General features: G+C 50.1%; 1 protein-coding gene across 3 annotated transcripts in view; it reads right to left on the reverse strand.

Moving 5' to 3' along the window:
• Positions 1-8,084: 8,084 nt before the first annotated feature.
• The window catches only part of DENND2A (DENN domain containing 2A), a 91,700-nt gene continuing 82,490 nt past the window's right edge, over positions 8,085-17,294 (reverse strand). For all 3 annotated transcript variants that reach the window (XM_054033894.1, XM_054033883.1, XM_054033904.1), the window contains exons 15-20: positions 15,507-15,684; positions 13,809-13,850; positions 12,132-12,249; positions 11,087-11,326; positions 9,816-9,902; positions 8,085-8,987 (exon numbers count right to left, since the gene is read on the reverse strand). In XM_054033894.1, the coding sequence (XP_053889869.1) occupies positions 8,956-8,987; positions 9,816-9,902; positions 11,087-11,326; positions 12,132-12,249; positions 13,809-13,850; positions 15,507-15,684 (697 nt within the window). In that variant the 3' untranslated portion in view covers positions 8,085-8,955. The remainder of the gene's footprint in view (positions 8,988-9,815; positions 9,903-11,086; positions 11,327-12,131; positions 12,250-13,808; positions 13,851-15,506; positions 15,685-17,294) is intronic.

Genomic DNA, 17,294 nt, shown 5'->3' on the forward strand with positions numbered 1-17,294 from the left:
CGCGGACCTCCCGGCCCAGCGGACCCAGCGGACCCCCAGCCCCGCGGACCCCCCGGCTCGCGGCCTCGCGGACCTCCCAGCCCCGCGGACCCCCCGGCTCACGGCCCCGCGGACCCCCCGGCTCGTGGCCCCACGGACCTCCCGGCCCAGCGGACCCCGCGGCCCCGCGGACCCCCCGGCTCGCGGCCCCGCGGACCCCCCGGCTCCCGGACCCCGGACCGGCACCGCACCCCCGGCTCCCCGCCCGGCCCCGCACCCACCCCGGACCGGCACTGCGACCCCGGCCCGGCACCGCGCGCCCGGCTGGGCTCGGCACCATGCCCCCGGCCCCACGGCACCGGCCAAAGAGTCCTCCTGATTTTCCCGGACATGCCCGGCTTTTGGGGATTTCCCCCCGGACGGGGATTTGAGCCCCCAAAAGCCGGACATGTCCGGGAAAATCCGGACGTATGGTAACCCTAACCCAGGAGGCAGCATTCAGCTGCAGAGTCAGCAGAGTGAAGAGGCAGCCTCCTTCAGCTGGACAGCTCTGTGCTAGCAGAAATGGGGAGGGGGGGGCAGTGGCACGTAACCCTGTGTGCCCCCACCATGCCTCACCTCTGTTGGGGGGGGCAACCCCCCAAAAAAAACACTGTGCCCCTGGGTGTCCCACTCCCACCCTCCACATGGCTTCCCTTTGCTTCCCTGCTGTTTTCTGCAGGTGTGCAGTCATGCAGAATCCCCCCCGGGAGTGAATTATGGCCTGTTTTATTGTGGCTACTATCAGGGGTGTTTCACTAAAAGCTGCCCGGTTCACAACACCAGTTTCAGCATGTCCACATGCAAAATAAACATGAATTTAGAAGGCAGTTAGCATTGTGAACATGTCTGGAAACTTTCCTAGTTCTTCCCCCACTCTGGCTCCAATACAGCAAAGTACCCAAGCACGTGCTTATGTCCCACTGACGTCAAATGTGCTTTACTCAGCTAAGCATTTGTGATGTGTAGCAGCAACTCTGGTGCGTCATTGGGAGCGGAAACATAACTTGAGACCTCGGGTTCTAACAGCATGAGCCTCTATTACCTGTGCTAAGAGACCCAGATTTGTTCACCAACGCCCTAGCATGTTCATCAACCTCTGTATGTGGCCCTGACGCCCCTAGAGGGGAACAGAACACTACACTGCACAGGTGTGGGTTACAGATGCAGTAAAGCACATGGTTAAGTGTTTGGCTGGCCTGGGGCCTGTAACACTAGTTTCTCACCATTTATCTATCATTATATTTAAAAAAAAGGGTCAGGGAAATGTAAAGAAACAGCTTTAGGTTAGTGAGGACAAACTGTTCCGTGGAAATCACCACAGCGGGAGTCCACCAAGATTTTTGGTAGCTGTAGAAACTACTCTTTACAAGTCACAGAATCACAGACAGATAACAGAGTTGTTAGGGCTGAAGAAGGCCCATAGTCTTGATCCAATCGCACTGAAGTAAGTCAGAGTCTTTCAACCGACTTCAGCAGATAGTGGATTGGCCTCCTGGTGCCTCATCCCTGCTTTGTGTGTTTATGTTCACACATTGCTAATATCTGTCAAGTCCTTGCAGTAGTCACACCCTTGGATTACAGATCTGGATTCTGAGCCCATCCCCCCTCCTGTCCACACACACAAGGTTTCAGGATGTTTGGACTAAAATGGCTGAGGTCTCCCTGTAGTTGACTCTAGAAATTAGTGCACTGTAAACAATCCCAAGAATGCTTGGTTTCTTTGGTTTACAATGAACAGGGGACTCTCTTTAGGCCTTTGCAAATGATGTTATAGCCAACAGTTGTGTCTAACTTTTTTCCCCCTGATTATTTGTTTGATTGCATTATTGTGCAAAGCTCTTGCAATACAGAACAAAAACAGTGACTTCAACTGAGCCATTCATCTAACCCACTAGAAGTCACTGCTTGCAAATGTCATTGATTTTCAAGTGGTAGATGGAAGATATGTAGCTTACCTGCCCTATACAGAATGATTGTAAGTGACAATACTTGGAAGTGGAATCTGACATGAAGGCCAAGGGCATAGATTTGTGCAGGTCGATGGAAAAGCTTCTAAATAAAGCAAAACGGTAAATGCCACTTGCTGTATTTATTTTACATTAATTAAGTGAATTTAATGCTGGTGAAAAGTGCTATGCCACAGATCGGCAACCTTTGGTACGCGGCCCGCCAGGGTAAGCACCCTGGCGGGCTGGGCTGGTTTGTTTACCTGCCACGTCCGCAGGTTCGGCCGATCGCGGTTCCCACTGGCCGCGGTTCGCCGCTCCAGGCCAATGGGGGCTGCGGGAAGCAGCGGCCATCACATCCCTCGACCCGTGTCGCTTCCAGCAGCTCCCATTGGCCTGGAGCAGCGAACCACAGCCAGTGGGAGCCGCGATCGGCCAAACCTGCGGATGCAGCAGGTAAACAAGCCAGCCTGGCCCGCCAGGGTGCTTACCCTGGTGGGCTGTGTGCCAAAGGTTGCCGATCCCTGTGCTATGCTGACAGCTCTAGAGACAGAAATTATCCCCAGATCAGAGACAGCAGCAGTTGATATTGATTCAACCCTGTTCTGGAGGAACAGCACCTAGCAGAGAAAGGGGAGTTCAAATCTCCATTCTCATTTGGCCCCCATCAGCCTGTCTGCTGAGACTACTGACAAGGTGGCCAACAAACCACAAATGGATGGTGGGGTTTGTGATGTTGGCAATTGACCGCTGGAAACTGGGCTGTTACATGATCGAGGTGGGTAAAATAACAAATGGAAAAGATCAGTTGGGTTCTCCTCTCTACCTGCTTCTAGAACAAAGCACATTCAATTTAATTTGTAACTGATGGAAGGAAACGGGTATTTAAAAAAAACAAAAAACACCTACACATAATTAACCTTACATTATGCAGCGGGCCCCACTGATTTTTTGTAGATGCCACTACTGGCTTCTGAGGAAAACTGGAAATTAAATAGCACTGAGTTTAAGTGGAGTGTACAGTACTTCTGAGAGCCAGGTGCCGAGCGTCCCAGCTTGGACACCCTAAAATAGCAGCACTGAAAGCGGAGGGGGTGATTAAGATGATAAGCCTCTAGCAACTTTGAGCCTGGACTGCAGGCTCTCTGGCTTCAAATTCCTGCTCTTCCCATTCCACCGTATGCAGAAGGCTGATGCCAGTCTTCTCACACGAAGAGCAAGCAGAGCCACATCATGCCCATCCCCAAACAATCCCACAGGCTCACTATTCCCTTCAAAACCGCCTGTCTTGTTTTTAAATCCCCTCACGGTCTTGCTTCAGACTACCTCAGGGACTCGTTCTCTGCCCCGTTCCCTTCTCATAGCTAGCAACAGCCCCCTCTCACATTCCTACTGCATTTGATGCAAGAGCCTTCTCCTCCGCAGCTCCTACTGTCTGGAACAGTTTCTCTGTGGCCTCAACGCGCCCTCGTTTTATACCATTCGAAAACACATCCCTTACGCTTGCTTCAATTTCTGTCTTCCACTTCTCATCTAACTCAGTAAAGCATTTTGAGAGAGACACCCTGATAAATGAAATAGTATTATACCGAGGTTGGTAAAAAGTCAATAACTTTAGATATAGTTAGTGTTACTAAACTACCACTGCAAATCCAGTCTCCCAGGGGAAGGCTCTTTGGGGCTCTTAAAGGTCCAGCTGAGAACCAGCTGGTTTTACCCTGTTTTGCTGCTGCTCTAGCCCTTCCTGACATCCAGGGTTCCACTTTGCAGCTCTTAATGAAGTTTGTCTATTTATCACTGTCCCCATAATAATCATACTTGTATCTCACATTCAGGGCCAGCTCCAGGGTTTTGGCCACCCCAAGCAGCCACAAAAAAAAAAGCAAAGCCGCGATCGCGATCTGCGGTGGCAATTCGGCGGAAGGTCCTTTGCTCTGAGCGGGAGTGAGGGACCGTCCGCCGAATTGCCGCAGAATAGCTGGACCTGCCGCCCCTGTCCGGAGTGGCCGCCCCAACCACCAGCTTGCCAAGCTGGTGCCTGGAGCCGGCCCTGCTCACATTTATTCTGGGTTATTGCCCAGAGGCCAACCAGGAAGGAGGCCCAGTTATGCTACACACTGTACAAACATAAAGAATATATAAATTGCTAAGCACCATACAGACATTAGCTAATTAACACTCACCCATCTCTCTGAAAGGCACCTGTCCACCCTGCCCACCACTCACCCACTCACTCTTTGCACCCACCACAGCTCCTTCTAAGAGGGGTGCCAACATTTGAAGAAGTTTTGCAGGCACAACTCTCCAGAACACAAGGATCAAAGGCCACCAGCCCCCCAGGTGCTGAGAGGGGACTTTCATATGCATGACTCTGGTGAAATGTAGGCTGCTCTTAAGCTGAATATATGAATTGTCAAGGCCCTTCCATGGTCTGGGGGAGGGGTGTCAGATGAATATCCAGGACTGTGGGTGCTTTTCTGACTCTAGGGATGTCCCACTCCCCCATAATCCACCTTCCCCAAACACCACCATCCCTAAAGCTCCCCTTACCTGCGTGCATCCTCAGGAGACATCTCCACTCACCCTCTTTCTCACAGAAGGTGGATGTGGGGCTTCTCTCCTCTTTCCAGGGAGGAAGGCTTGGGGCTCCTCCCGTCTGGCCTCTCTCCAGGGAGCCGGTGAGCTTCAGGACTTCCCATCCTTCCTCATTTGGGTGTCTTCATGAGCAGGGGTTAAAAGGCAATTGAAATAGGAGAGGGGAACTCTCATGCCAGCCAGGGAAGAACATCTAGCAGCACATCTGCTTTGGTATATGCCCTGTATTCTCCTATGCTTCCCTCCCCCACAACCTTGAGAGAGAGAGAGAGAGACAGAGTAGGACAGAGCATGGTTCAGCAGATGATGTGGAGGGAAACAGCTGCTGCCTGGAACCAGCAGAGCAGGAGAGGAGAGGGGAGGGGAGAAAAGCAACAACCAGCCTCCTGCCCACTCTTCACGGCTCCCCCTCATGGTGATGGGGCTAAACATGTTTTTTTTTTTTTTTTTTTTCTCTTTTAACTGCTAGGCTGGTACTTGGGACCAGGTTCAAAATCCCAGGTGAAATAAGGCAGTCATGTGAGCCACATACAAACTCTCCCACTCCATCCCGCCAAAGAGCTCTCCTAGTCCAGCGTGTGCAGGTGGAGTTAGTGATTTTATTTTTTCTCCCTTGATGTCTCTGGTTGTAGCTTGTAAGTTTTCAAACATCGCGTTGATGGCTAAAGGGACACTTTGGGTCAAATCAGACCCCAAATGTAGGTTTTTTTTAAAACTGATCTTTTTAAGAAAAAACAATAGAAACATTTTGCATCAAATAAGACATATCCAATGAAAACAATTTGCAAAAAAGTATCACCATTCCCCTGGCAGTGTTTGCAGTCTGACATTGCAGCATTGGGCTAGGGCCTAAAAATCTAAAAGAGAAATTAACTAGAAATCCACTCTAAACAAAAGTGGCTTGTCAATTTTCATTGTCCAAACTGAGCGTAATGCAGAAAATAAACACCAGAAATAGTGAAAGCAAATTAGATTATAAAATACTTCCTGCTTTCATAATTTGCTTTCATTGCTAACAATTTTTTTAAAAAAAATATGGTTTTAAACCTAACAGTGTCCTCCTAATAGTCTATATTGCCATGTTAGAGGCCTGGGTTTGATTCCTGGGCCTACACTCTTGCTTCCTTGGCTAGGAGAGGGTGAGAGTGCTGCAGAAGCGCTCTGATTAACACCCACAGAAAGAGTGTTTCACACTGAGCCATCCAGTATCTTGGTCTTGTGCAAGCTCGGGAGGGAAACCTACCTGAGCCTGTTTTATGTGGGATCATATAGGTGTAGGGTGTAAAGTGCAAGGAACCAGTGAGGAGATCCCCAGGGTTCTGACAGGGAACTGGTGGACCTGTAATAAACCCCCAGCCCCATGAATCATCAGCAGGGTGACCAGACGACCCATTTTTAAAGGGACAGTCTCATATTATCCTGCAGGTGTCATGACTTTTTCTAAAAAACGGACAAATTGTCCGGTATTTTCTGTCTTCTCCCCCTCATCAGTACTGGTGGATCCTGCTGCTGGTCAGATCCCTGCTCACCAGCCACCCGCCCACCAGTGGTGAGTGGAGGGGCCCAGTGGCAGATGATGGTATGGGTGGGTGTGCAAGGCTGGTGGCGAGGCAAAGTTGTAGCACATGGGGCCGGCCGCTCCCCCTGCTGGTCCATCAACGCAGCCTCCTCTGTGTGCTGGCTCTCGGCCAGCAGGACCCCGCCCCCCCATCCCATTTCCGGCCAGCACTGGCTGCGCGCTGCAAGCTGTGGTGGCTGGTGAATGTGGGTAGGCGCCAAGTGGCAGACGGTTAAGTGTCGCCTCTGCTGCCCATCCATCTGCCCTTTACATGCTCCCCCTCTCGCTGTCCTCTCCCTGCTTTTCCCCTTCACCCCCTCTCCCCTGCTTCTCCTCCATATCCACCCCACCCTCGGTGGCATGCATCCCACTCCCAGCGCTGCATGGAGAACCAGCCCCTGGTCAGAGTACTGAGCTCAGGAACAGCCTGGCCAGCAGGCTCCTTCCTTCCCCCACTGCCTGTGACTGGGCCGCCACCCCGGGAAAGCCTAAGACCGTCTGGTCTGGGGTGCTGGCCAGGAGGAGCCGAGCCCTGCATGTGCAAAGCCCCGCACAGCGCTGGCACGGGAAATCCTCACAGGGTTTGCACAGAGAACCTTCGATGTCGCAGCACAGATCTCTACCACATCCACAAAAGGAGCCACCTCATTAGCTGGGAGCAGTAATAAGTTGCTATACTCTAGTGGACTAGGAACGAAAGGGGTCATGAAACTGGTTTTGCCAGTGACCCACATAAAGAAATACAAATTCTAACACCACAACATCCTACCTTCAAAGGCTGAGTCCTAAAACTTTTTATTTGCCTTGGACACAGTTTGCTGTTCGCTCCAGGTGCGCCTGAGGTGGTGAACCCATTGGCAGTGCCCCTTCTTTGCCATCAGCCATGTCCTGGCATGCCACCACTGCCAATCAAACACTGTGTAACACTTAATAATTAATCACCCACATTAAAAATGGTAACTTTCCACAGAACAGGGCAGTCAGATCCCATGTAAAATGCAAGAACCAGTCAGGAATTCATCAGCATCACAAGCTAACTACAACAGACACTGCCTGTCTTGGCAGAGCAGAAGGGTTTTAGCTTTGGCTGAGCGGCCATATTTTGTGCCTGAGCGGATGCCCTGTCAAAGTTGGGGTCTGGAAAAGGGAAACCCACTTGAACTTCTGGAAGCCTGTTTCTAAGGGTTGGACGCTGGGCAGGGCTCATGTTGGAGAGCTCTTTGGTGGGCGTTATATGAAAGTGAGAGACATAATAGAGTTGTAACAGGAGTGCTTGAGCATCAGTGTGTGGGTGGGTGGATAAACAACTATTCGATTTGACCACTAGATGGCTCTGTTGACCCACATACAAAATGAGGCAGAAGAACATAAGAACGGCCATACTGGGTCAGACCAAAGGTCCATCAAGCTCAGTATGCTGTCCTCTGACAGTGGCCAATGCCAGGTGCCCCAAAGGGAATGATCGGACAGGTTATCATCAAGTGATCCATGCCCTGTCACCCAATCCCAGCTTCTGGCAAACAGAGAGTAGGGACACCATTCCTGCCCAGAGGCAGGGCTGGCGTGGAGCAGGGGCAGGGGCCCTGGGGAAGAGGCAGAGCAGCGGCTGGAGCAGCATGCAGCTGCGCAGGGCACCAGGAAATTTGGGGCCCCAAATTTCCTGGTGCCCTACGCAGCTGTGTACTTTGCGTATGGGTAAGGACGGCCCTGCTTGAGTGGTAACAGCTAATTTAGACCCCATCATTGTATATGTATAGTTGGGATTATGTTTTCCAGTGTGCATTACTTTGCATTTATCAACATTAACTTTCATCTGCCATTTTGTTGCCCAGTCACCCAGTTTTGTGAGATCCTTTTGTAGCTCTTCGCAGTCAGCCTAGAAGGCTAAAAAAAATATCTATAAATGAAGCAGCAGGTTAAAGAAAAATCTATAATTCTCAGCAATAATTCCCAACTCATTTTCTTTTTACGCCACTCACTTTTAATTACATTGTGTAAGGTTCTCAACTTAGACAATACAAGGAAAGGCCTCTCCACGAGGCCTGTGACACAGCTGCCTTGCAGAGCATAGCGGTCGATTAGTTGGCTGGCATATCAAGTTCTCAGTAGGTTTAGTGGTTCCCCTCCACCTCCTTTCCTCATTCGTAAGCACAACCTGCCCATGTCCTTCGGCATCCCTGCAGTCCTCAGCGTCCTCATTTTTGTCAAGACCTATTTTCATATGTTTCCTCTATTTCTTTCCTCCTTCTGTCCTCCTTCGTTCTCAGTCCTGGGTAATACGACCCTTTCCCCCCAGTCTCCATTATCACATCCAACAGTGCCACTCGGAAAGGAGGCAGGGCATGTGTCAATGGTTAATATTTTTCCTAACCCCAATATAAATAGAACAAAAGTATAATAACTAAGAAATCAAATCCATTTGGAGGTCTGCAAAATGCTACTGCAGAGTTTAGAGTGCTTGGTCCAGTGCATGTTACTGTAGGAGTCCAGAGACCTCTCCAGGCTGCTCTACTGCCATCTGTTCATCTCATGGGGCCACTTTCACACAAGAGCAAATTCTGGCCTTTCTGCCTCCAGAGCTCAGCATCCAAGGCTTTCACCCCCTTGGGAGCAGGCTAAGTGGGAATGGTTGGTAACAGTTCATTTTGTTTCTGCTGAATTTAGGGTGACCAGATGTCCTGATTTTATAGGGACAGTCCCGATATTCAGGGCTTTTTCTTATATAGGTGCCTATTACCCCCCACCCCCCGTCCCGATTTTTCACATTTGCTATCTGGTCACCCTAGCTGAATTGTAAAATCCTTCTATTCCATGGAACGATGGTGCTCGTGACTCTTATTTCTTGTGGAGGAATTTCATTTTGCTACCTGATGGAGATGAAGTGAGGAAAATAGCCGTTACATAGCGACATATACAGTGGAGAAAGTCTGAGCTCCATCTCTCACCCCCAGAGCCAACTGGAGCAAGGACTGAGGGGGAGCTGCTGCCTCGGAATTACCCCCCCCCAGCAATGCTGGGTCTTGTTCAAGAGCAAGTTCTCCCTCCCTCCCTCCCTCCCCCAAGGAAGGAATTGGCTCCTGCTGGAGCTAGGCACTGCATGTGTCAGCCGGACAGGGGCGATTTGAAAGGGACACAAGATACGGCCTTCTCTCTCCTTCCTCCTTAGGCAGGAGTTAAAAGTTGTGCTTTCAAAGGACTTCCAGCCCTCTTTCTCTCGGCCCCTCTAGGTACTTACATGGCTTGCGCTAGCGGAGCGCCTTACAGCTGTTAATAGATTTATCTTCACAACACTGCTGGGAGGTAATCTCCTTATCCTCACCTCAGCAGAGAGGGCTGAAGCACAGGGGGATTAGCTCACTTGCCCATGTGGGGCTCCAGTCCATCCCAGTGCCTTAGCCCACAAGACCAGCCTTCCTCCTTTGGGAGTCAGGTAATGAGCTCAGGGTCCAAACTTTGACACACACACCCCACCCCCGCCTCGGCAATGCAGCTCCCAGTGCCACTGACATATGTGTGCGTTAATACGTGGCCCAACCCTGACCACTGACTGAAGGCCCTGGGGGAAAGCAGATTCAACCCTCGGGAGAGTGGAGCTACCTAAAATAGCATCTTTGTTGCCAAATCACTGAGCTGGTGTTAAGAGTAACTTGCAACACAACCACCGTGAAAAGTCAATGGTTGCTCTGGTATCTTACCGAGTCCTTTCAGGAATTTATTGACTCCACTCTGCTCTCCACTGGGGAGCGTTTCCAGGTACTCCTGGGCACGTACCTCAAACAGACCTGCGGCAAAAAAGACCCACAATCCTTTTGGTTCCAAATATATAACAATAATACCTACCTCTTCATTAGTAGAGCTAGAAGCACTTTACTAAGGAGATGACTACCACTATCCCCATTATACAGAGGAGGAAATTGCAGCTCACAGAGCAGACATTGACTTGCCCCAGATTACCCAGCAGGCCAGTGGCAGACCTGGCCTCCAGAGCCACAGTTCAGTGCTCTATCCACTAGGCCACACTGCTTCCTCATGCAGGCACGACTAGCCAGACTGAGCATCTTTGCTTCGTGGAGGGAATGGAGGAATCTTTTTAAGAGAATTCTCTTGATCTCTCTGACAGGGAGTGAGCTGATAGTAGAATGTGGAGCCATTTGAGGAATTAACATTTGGGGGCCACATTTTCACCATCAGGAAAAGCTCTTTGATCCCTCTGCCATTTCCAATGTCCACCAGTCATTAGATCTTTTGAGGAGCTTGCTCAACCAGCACTGACCAGCCGTTTGGATGAGACAGGCCCCTCAAATCAGTGGAGCCTTAGAGGCCACGGGACAGTAGTTAAGAGCTCCTCAACACCCTTCTCTCAAATGTCTATCCCCAGAAGGAGGCATTACGACAGTAAATACATTATACATCAATACACTGGAGCTAATGCTAGTTCTGTAGCATCCCTGACAAAAACTCAACATAGAATGGAAGAGGAACCACATGTGACAGAAACTAGTTATGCGGCTTAACACATCATGAGAAGGTGCTCACAAGCTAAGAGAAGCACCTCTAAACTGCTGCTATTTCCCAGCATTCATTAATAAACTCATCACTTCAAAACACTTTGCAAACATGAACTAAGCCTCACAACACTCCTGTGATGTAAGTAATAGTTCCCCCAGCTTTACAGATAGGGAAACTGAGGCAGAGAGCATTTAAGTGACTTATCCAAGACCAGAGATAGAGGCTAGGAATGGAACCCAGGAGTTATTGGCGCCTGGGTCTATACTCAAGCCACACTTCTCTCAAAGAGGGATGGGATCACTGAAATCTTTCAAAAACACATGGTCATCATGGCCTCACCCCAGAGCTACAGCCAGTGCTGCTCCAGGGGACGAAGCTGGCTGCTCACCCACCACTCCCAGGGGACCGATGACAAAGATTCCACAACCCTAGCTGGAATAAGAAGAAGAGCCCCAACCTTTGACCCCCTGTTTCCGCAGCTCCCGTTCCTGAATGAATCCTCCAAACATCTGGGTTTCCATGAAGACCTCCAGGAAGCGTCGAAGGCTCTTGGAGGAGACAGACTTGCGGAAGGCCTCCCGCTGTAGGGTCCGCTCTTCTCGCTCGCTGGGGGTCAGGAACAGGGAGTAGTGGCCCATGATCTCCACAAAGAAACGAACAAAGGCTTCAGACACCACTTCATTCAAGGGGCTGGACTCTAAGGAAGAGGTGGGGGGAGAAGCAGAGAAAGCCATGAGGTGACGGTGGTGCTGGTGGTGGAACTGTGAGGATGCACTAGGCGGGAAGGGTCACACCCTGGTTTACTTTGAAGTTGCATTCCTGGCTTTGGTACCACACCACCTTACTAGCCCTGCTGGCCTCTTTAGGAACTGTGCCCTGCCCGGGTCTGAGAGTGAGCAGCAGCTGTGGAGAGAGAACACCTCAACATGTACTTTCCACTAAAAAGCTGGGAGTGGGCTGCCACTGCTTCCAGGAGCACTACGTAGGCTGCAGGCCCCTGGCAGGTGATCCAGCGTGGCACATGCACAAGGTGCAAAACCTCAGTGTGGCCCCCCCCCATCAACCTCCACTCCAAGGTGCTGTTTGAGTCCAGTGGCTAAGCAGGAGGCCTTATCTCCCTTTGCCGATTCACCCCTGCCCAGGATGAGGGTGCTGTGGAGGCCGCAGGCTCTGCCCAGCTGGAGGGGAAGGCTTCACTCCCAGGACTGACACCAAAGCAATCTCCTTGGCTAGAAGGAGTCTGGCTGTGGATAAGGTGTGTGTGTGTAGGCAGGACATATGGGGCAGAGGCTGAAGGAGACCCCCATGGAAGTCAGTCACATAGCAAAGGTCATCAGCGCGCTGGAGAGTTTAGCAAAGCCCAGCTAGTTCTAGCTGTTGAACTGCAACCTCCATTCAAACCTGGGCCAGGGGATGAAAACTGCCCCTTTTGGGGAAGTGACTGAAGGGCCGCTGGGCCGGGCCCACCCGATGAAAACGAGCCGCCAGGCTGCAGGCTGTACCGTGTCTGCCATTCAGAGCGCCCTCCTCCTTGTCGCTAGCCAGCTCATTCCTCTGCTCCAGGATGTGCTCTAGCGCCGCCTGCAGCTTCCGAGGCAGGATGGAGTCCTCGTCCTCCATCTAGAAAACACAAGCACACACTCAGGGACCTTCTCAGGGTCGGGCTTGTGCTGGCTCCGGGAACCTGCATTTCTCCGCCGCTAGCTCGCGTGGAGTCCGGGAGAGATGGGGCAAGGGCATGGAAGGTTATCTGTTATGAGACCGGGAGAGCAATAACAACAATACTCGGCGCTTACCTAGCGCCTTCTGTTCGGGACTGTCCATCCCTTCTATAAGCACTGAAGTGGGTGTCTCACCCCCAGCTACCACCTCGCATTGTACGGATTTGTAACCTTTCGTTTCAGCTGTTCGATCTGAGATCATGTCGCCCGTCTCCCAGCCCTGACCCCACTGCCTTGCTGGAGGTAAGGTGTTGCTCTGATAATATCAGGAGCGGGAGTCAGCCAAACAATGCCAGCAAGCAGCTAGGCAGGCACAGCAGCTAGGCTAAGACCTGCATATGGCTAAGAGATTTTCACCCCACCCCTCTCCCGGCCCCATACGGGGAGCAGCGGGAGAGGCACAGAGACAACACAGACGGATTGGGCAGTAACAGGGTTGGGAGTCAGAAGGGAGGGGTTTGCCACGCTCTAAGCCACTGGAAGAGGGCTGTATAGCCAGAGCAGCTGACATACGAAAACTGTATTGAAAGATAAGAAACAGCCGTTGTCCTCATATCACCCCTAGGAGGGAGGGCAGTGCTATTATCCCCACTTACAGATGGGGAACTGTGGCCCCGAGAGACTAAGAAACTTGCCCAAGGTCTCACAAGGAGTCTGCGGCAGAGATGGGAGTTGAACCCAGCGCTCCTGGACCAGTCCAATGTCTTAACCAGATGCTTGATTTCCTGCCCTAGCCTGAACTCTGTGGGTTGTGGTTGTGATTCACAGTGGATTCTGGTTAGAAAACAAACAAAACCACCTGATAATCAATCCCTGGCTTCCAGGTCTAGGAATATGTTCCAGGACACCCCAAAATTCATGCTCCTCTGCTCCAGGTCAAAGGGAATCAGAAGAGGTGTATTTGTCTGCAAACTGATGGCCAGATTCCCATTTATTGTCTTCCCACTATGGTCTGGTAATGCAAGGACTAGACAGAGAGGAACATGAGAGGGACTGATGAAGACAGAAACTGAAAGATCTACTAAAACCATTCTTCACTGGAAGGTGCAGATATTACCCTAGAAGGTAGTGCTGACCAGTGCTTCGAGCAAAGTGTCAAGACTCGGGTCAATTCCGAGCTTTGCCTGTGACTCACTCTGTGACTTTGGACAACACACTTCTGCAGGCCTTGTGCCTCAGTTTCCCATCTGTTAAAAGGGGATAATGCTTCTCTACTTCACATGGATTATGGAGGGTTTAATGTTTGTAAAGTGCTTTGAGATTCTTTAAGGTGCTACCTAAGCACAAAGAACTGTGACATTACTATTAAACAGCACCTGCCATCAAATCCTGCCTCCCAGCCTGGGTCAAGGCAGGTGCTCCTGGCCCAGCCAGCCAAGAGAATAAGCAAATACAGGTCAAGGCAAGGAAAGGGAGGAAGTGGGAGAAAAAAGCCCCATATGGGACAGCTCTACTCACCTGTCTGAGGAATCGGTTATTAACGAGGTCAACCACAAGGACCTACCAAAGAGAGAATGGGGAATTGTTATTTCCTGTTATCAGAGATTATCCCAAGCCTTCCTGGCTCTCCAGGAAAACTCCTCCCCTCTCACAGAACCACAGCAGCAGGAGGAGATATAAACACTGGTCAACAGCAGGGCCCCTGTTGTGGTTTTCTGACCACTTCACCACAAGCTACAAAATGACAGCTTGAACTGAAAGAAGCTGGCCTTCCCTAACCCTCCTGCCTTCGCCTCTCCCTTACACATCCCAAACCCTTAGACTAGAACACAATCAGATCTATTGTCTAAGCGAAAAGCTTTATAAAGAAGCCACAGGCTATTTTACACAGCCAATGATGAGTGAGTGACCAAAATAATATGAGGATTTATCATGAACTCCGATTTAGTATTTATTCTATCACAGAAAACAAAGCAATGCAACTTTAAAAAAAATTTAAACACATCATCTGTAATCTGTGGGACTCGTTGCCACAGGAATATTGGAAGTAATTGCTCAGTATGACTCTGCAAAGATCAGCTCTGTATGAACAGTGTTGGTAGTTATAGAGCAGGTGTGAAGTGGGGAGGAAACAGGGTCTCTGATATAAGCTTGTCTTTAAAATATTATTTCCCTTAACACCTCACCACCATTAGTGCCACTGACGGGCAGAAGGTTGTAGCCCACCAAAGGTTTTTCCTGCACTGGAGTCTAGAAACACTTTGGATGCATGGCTGAAAAATGTTATGACCTGTCACGCTGTGTGTGTGTGCGTTTGCCCTTGCACACCACACATCAGTCCTGTTCAGAGTTAGTCATTTATTTACAGGCCTGCTTATAATTATTATTTATTTGTAATGTGGGAGCACCTAGAAGCCTTAGTTAGTCACAGACCAGATTGCATTGTGCTAGGTGCTGTACAAACAGAACTAAAACACAGTCCCTGCTCCAAAGAGTTTGTAATCTACATAAGAACATAAGAACAGCCATACTGGGTCAGACCAATGGTCTATCTGGCCCAGTATCCTGTCTTCCGACAGTGGCCAATGCCTGGTGCCCCAGAGGGAATGAACAGAACAGGTAATCATCAAGTGATCCATTCCCTGTTGCTCATTCCCAGCTACTGGCAAGCAGAGGCTAGGGATAAGTATAAGACAAGAGACAACAGATTGATACAGCCAGTCAGACAGGCGTCTGTACTAACTACCACTGTCCCAGGCCCTGGCAATCTCTAAAAAGAACAATTCATACATGACAGACTGAGCGATTGACTCTCCACATGCACTGTCCTGGTAGCACTATAACTATAACAAAACTTGTAATAATAAACCCCACCAGCAAAATCACCACTGGAGCCCTTCTCCCAACTCCCTGTGGGACAGGAAGGAAAAATGAAGGTCATTATATCAGTTCCCCCTACCAATTGCAGCAAAGTCCCTGCTCACTAGGTAGCAGCGTGTGTGTCTTGGAGCCAAAGGTTACGGGTTCTATTCATGATGCAGTTCACTGACAACTGTGATAGCTGTATTTCTGCAGTCACCGGTAGTTACAATGCCACCCTGCCTTAAAACAGTGACACAATCTAAGAGGCAAACCCTTCTGGGTGAGAAGACAACACAGTGCAGCCAACGCCTGTGGCTTTTAAATACAACAATTTCATCTGAGTTCATGGCTCACCTCTTCCACCGGTAGCTCCTTGAGGCGGGGCAGTGAGCTGGTGAGCAGGCCAATCAGGAATGGGGTTGGTGAGCACACAATGTCAATCATGGAAGGCGGCAACACGGGGATGTAGGTGTGCTGCCAGGTGAACGGGTAGAGGAGAGCCACCATGGCATGACAACACTTCGACAAGGTGCTAGAAGACAACACAAAGCACACAGCAGTAGAGGCAAGGCAGAGGGTGAGCACTGAGCACTTGCTGAAAATCAGGCCCCTTTCAGGTGTCTCAAGTTGGGCACCCACAGTCACTAGTCATTTTCAAAACTCTTGTCCCCAATCTTTATTTCCTGGTCTAAAGACACATGGAATGGGTCAGGATTACTGAAAGCTATTCCTCTGTCACATAACAAGGGGCAGTTTCCCATTGCCTCCAGTGCATGCCTGACAAGGACACACAGAAGTGGCTAACTGTGCAACTTTGCTTTCTTTAGAGAACAGAGATACAGTATTGAAGGCACTGCTTGTCCTGATGCTTAATTCTCTCCCAGCCCAGTGACACTCTTTTAATTAACAACAACATCTCTTTCTGACACTCAGCATACACCTCAGTGAAGAACAAGGCTGCAGGGGAAAAGGGTATCAATGCACATATAATGAACTGTTCAGAGAAAACAGACTAAATACTCAATAGAAACCAGGACAAAATACTATACTACCATACAGATCCTGCTCAAGACAGGGCCTCAAAAGGCCAGGCTGACCCAAGAGGATGGTGGGGAGGAACTATATTGCAAGTATGTCTACACTGCAATTGGGAGGTGTGATTGTATACAGGGTAGACATACTTGAGTTGCCTTTATCTAGCTGGATCAAAACCAGCTTCAGTAACAAGAGCAGGGTAACCGTGGCAGCTGGACAGTGGCATCGGCTAGCCTCCTGAGTGCAACCCCATCCAGGACCTGGAGCACACACGTGAGTGACCAGCCATGCCATGTTGCCGCAGCTTCACTGCTATTGTTACTCCAGCTAGCTTTGATCTATATAGATGCCTACAGTGCTGAAATCACACCTCCCAATTCCCGTACAGACATACCCTGAGGAGCTGGGATAGTTCATGCTTTCCCCATTCAAATGCTACCAGTGACTCTGCTGAAAGTTCCTTCACGGACGACTTCCAAGAAGGTTTGGCCAGAGAACTCTTCCAAGCACTGGAAGGAGAGGTGGGTGGGGCGTGCGGTCAGTTTCACGGGGCTATGCAGAGCACGCTGCGGGACATTGGTTACTCATCTGTTCTGGCTTTGGATGTGTTTGTGCATGTCAGGGGATGGGGAGGCTCGCCATAACAAGCTGTGTACATAACGTCATTTCGGTTTTACTAGCATCCAGCTCTTGAAAGAATGGGGGAGGGGAGAAAGGCTAGTCTGGCCTGAAGGAATCACATGGCCAGGAAAGCACTCACAGCTGGCTTGTATTAAACTCCATGGGGGGAATTTACAGTGAGAAATGTGGCTCTGGCAGCTGTTGCTGACTTGTAATGAAAGAGAGAGAAGGAGGTTTGGTAGATGTGGTCTTGTGCTCGCTCAGAAAGTAAGAGGTCTGATTTTTTGTTCCAATTAAGTCTGGTAAATTTGAGTCCCTCCAGCATGACAGCAGAGTGGGCTTAGGAGAATATCATGGTTGGGCTACAGGTTTTGGCTGCTTTTCACTGGATACATTCAATTTGGCAAAGTGTGAATCTGTTGTTGGGACATCACTGTGACCAGGTGAAGAAGTGCTCTGAACAGTTTATACAGAGGTTCATGGCAG

This window comes from Malaclemys terrapin, chromosome 1, assembly GCF_027887155.1.
Source record: "Malaclemys terrapin pileata isolate rMalTer1 chromosome 1, rMalTer1.hap1, whole genome shotgun sequence".
Taxonomy (NCBI): domain Eukaryota; kingdom Metazoa; phylum Chordata; order Testudines; family Emydidae; genus Malaclemys; species Malaclemys terrapin.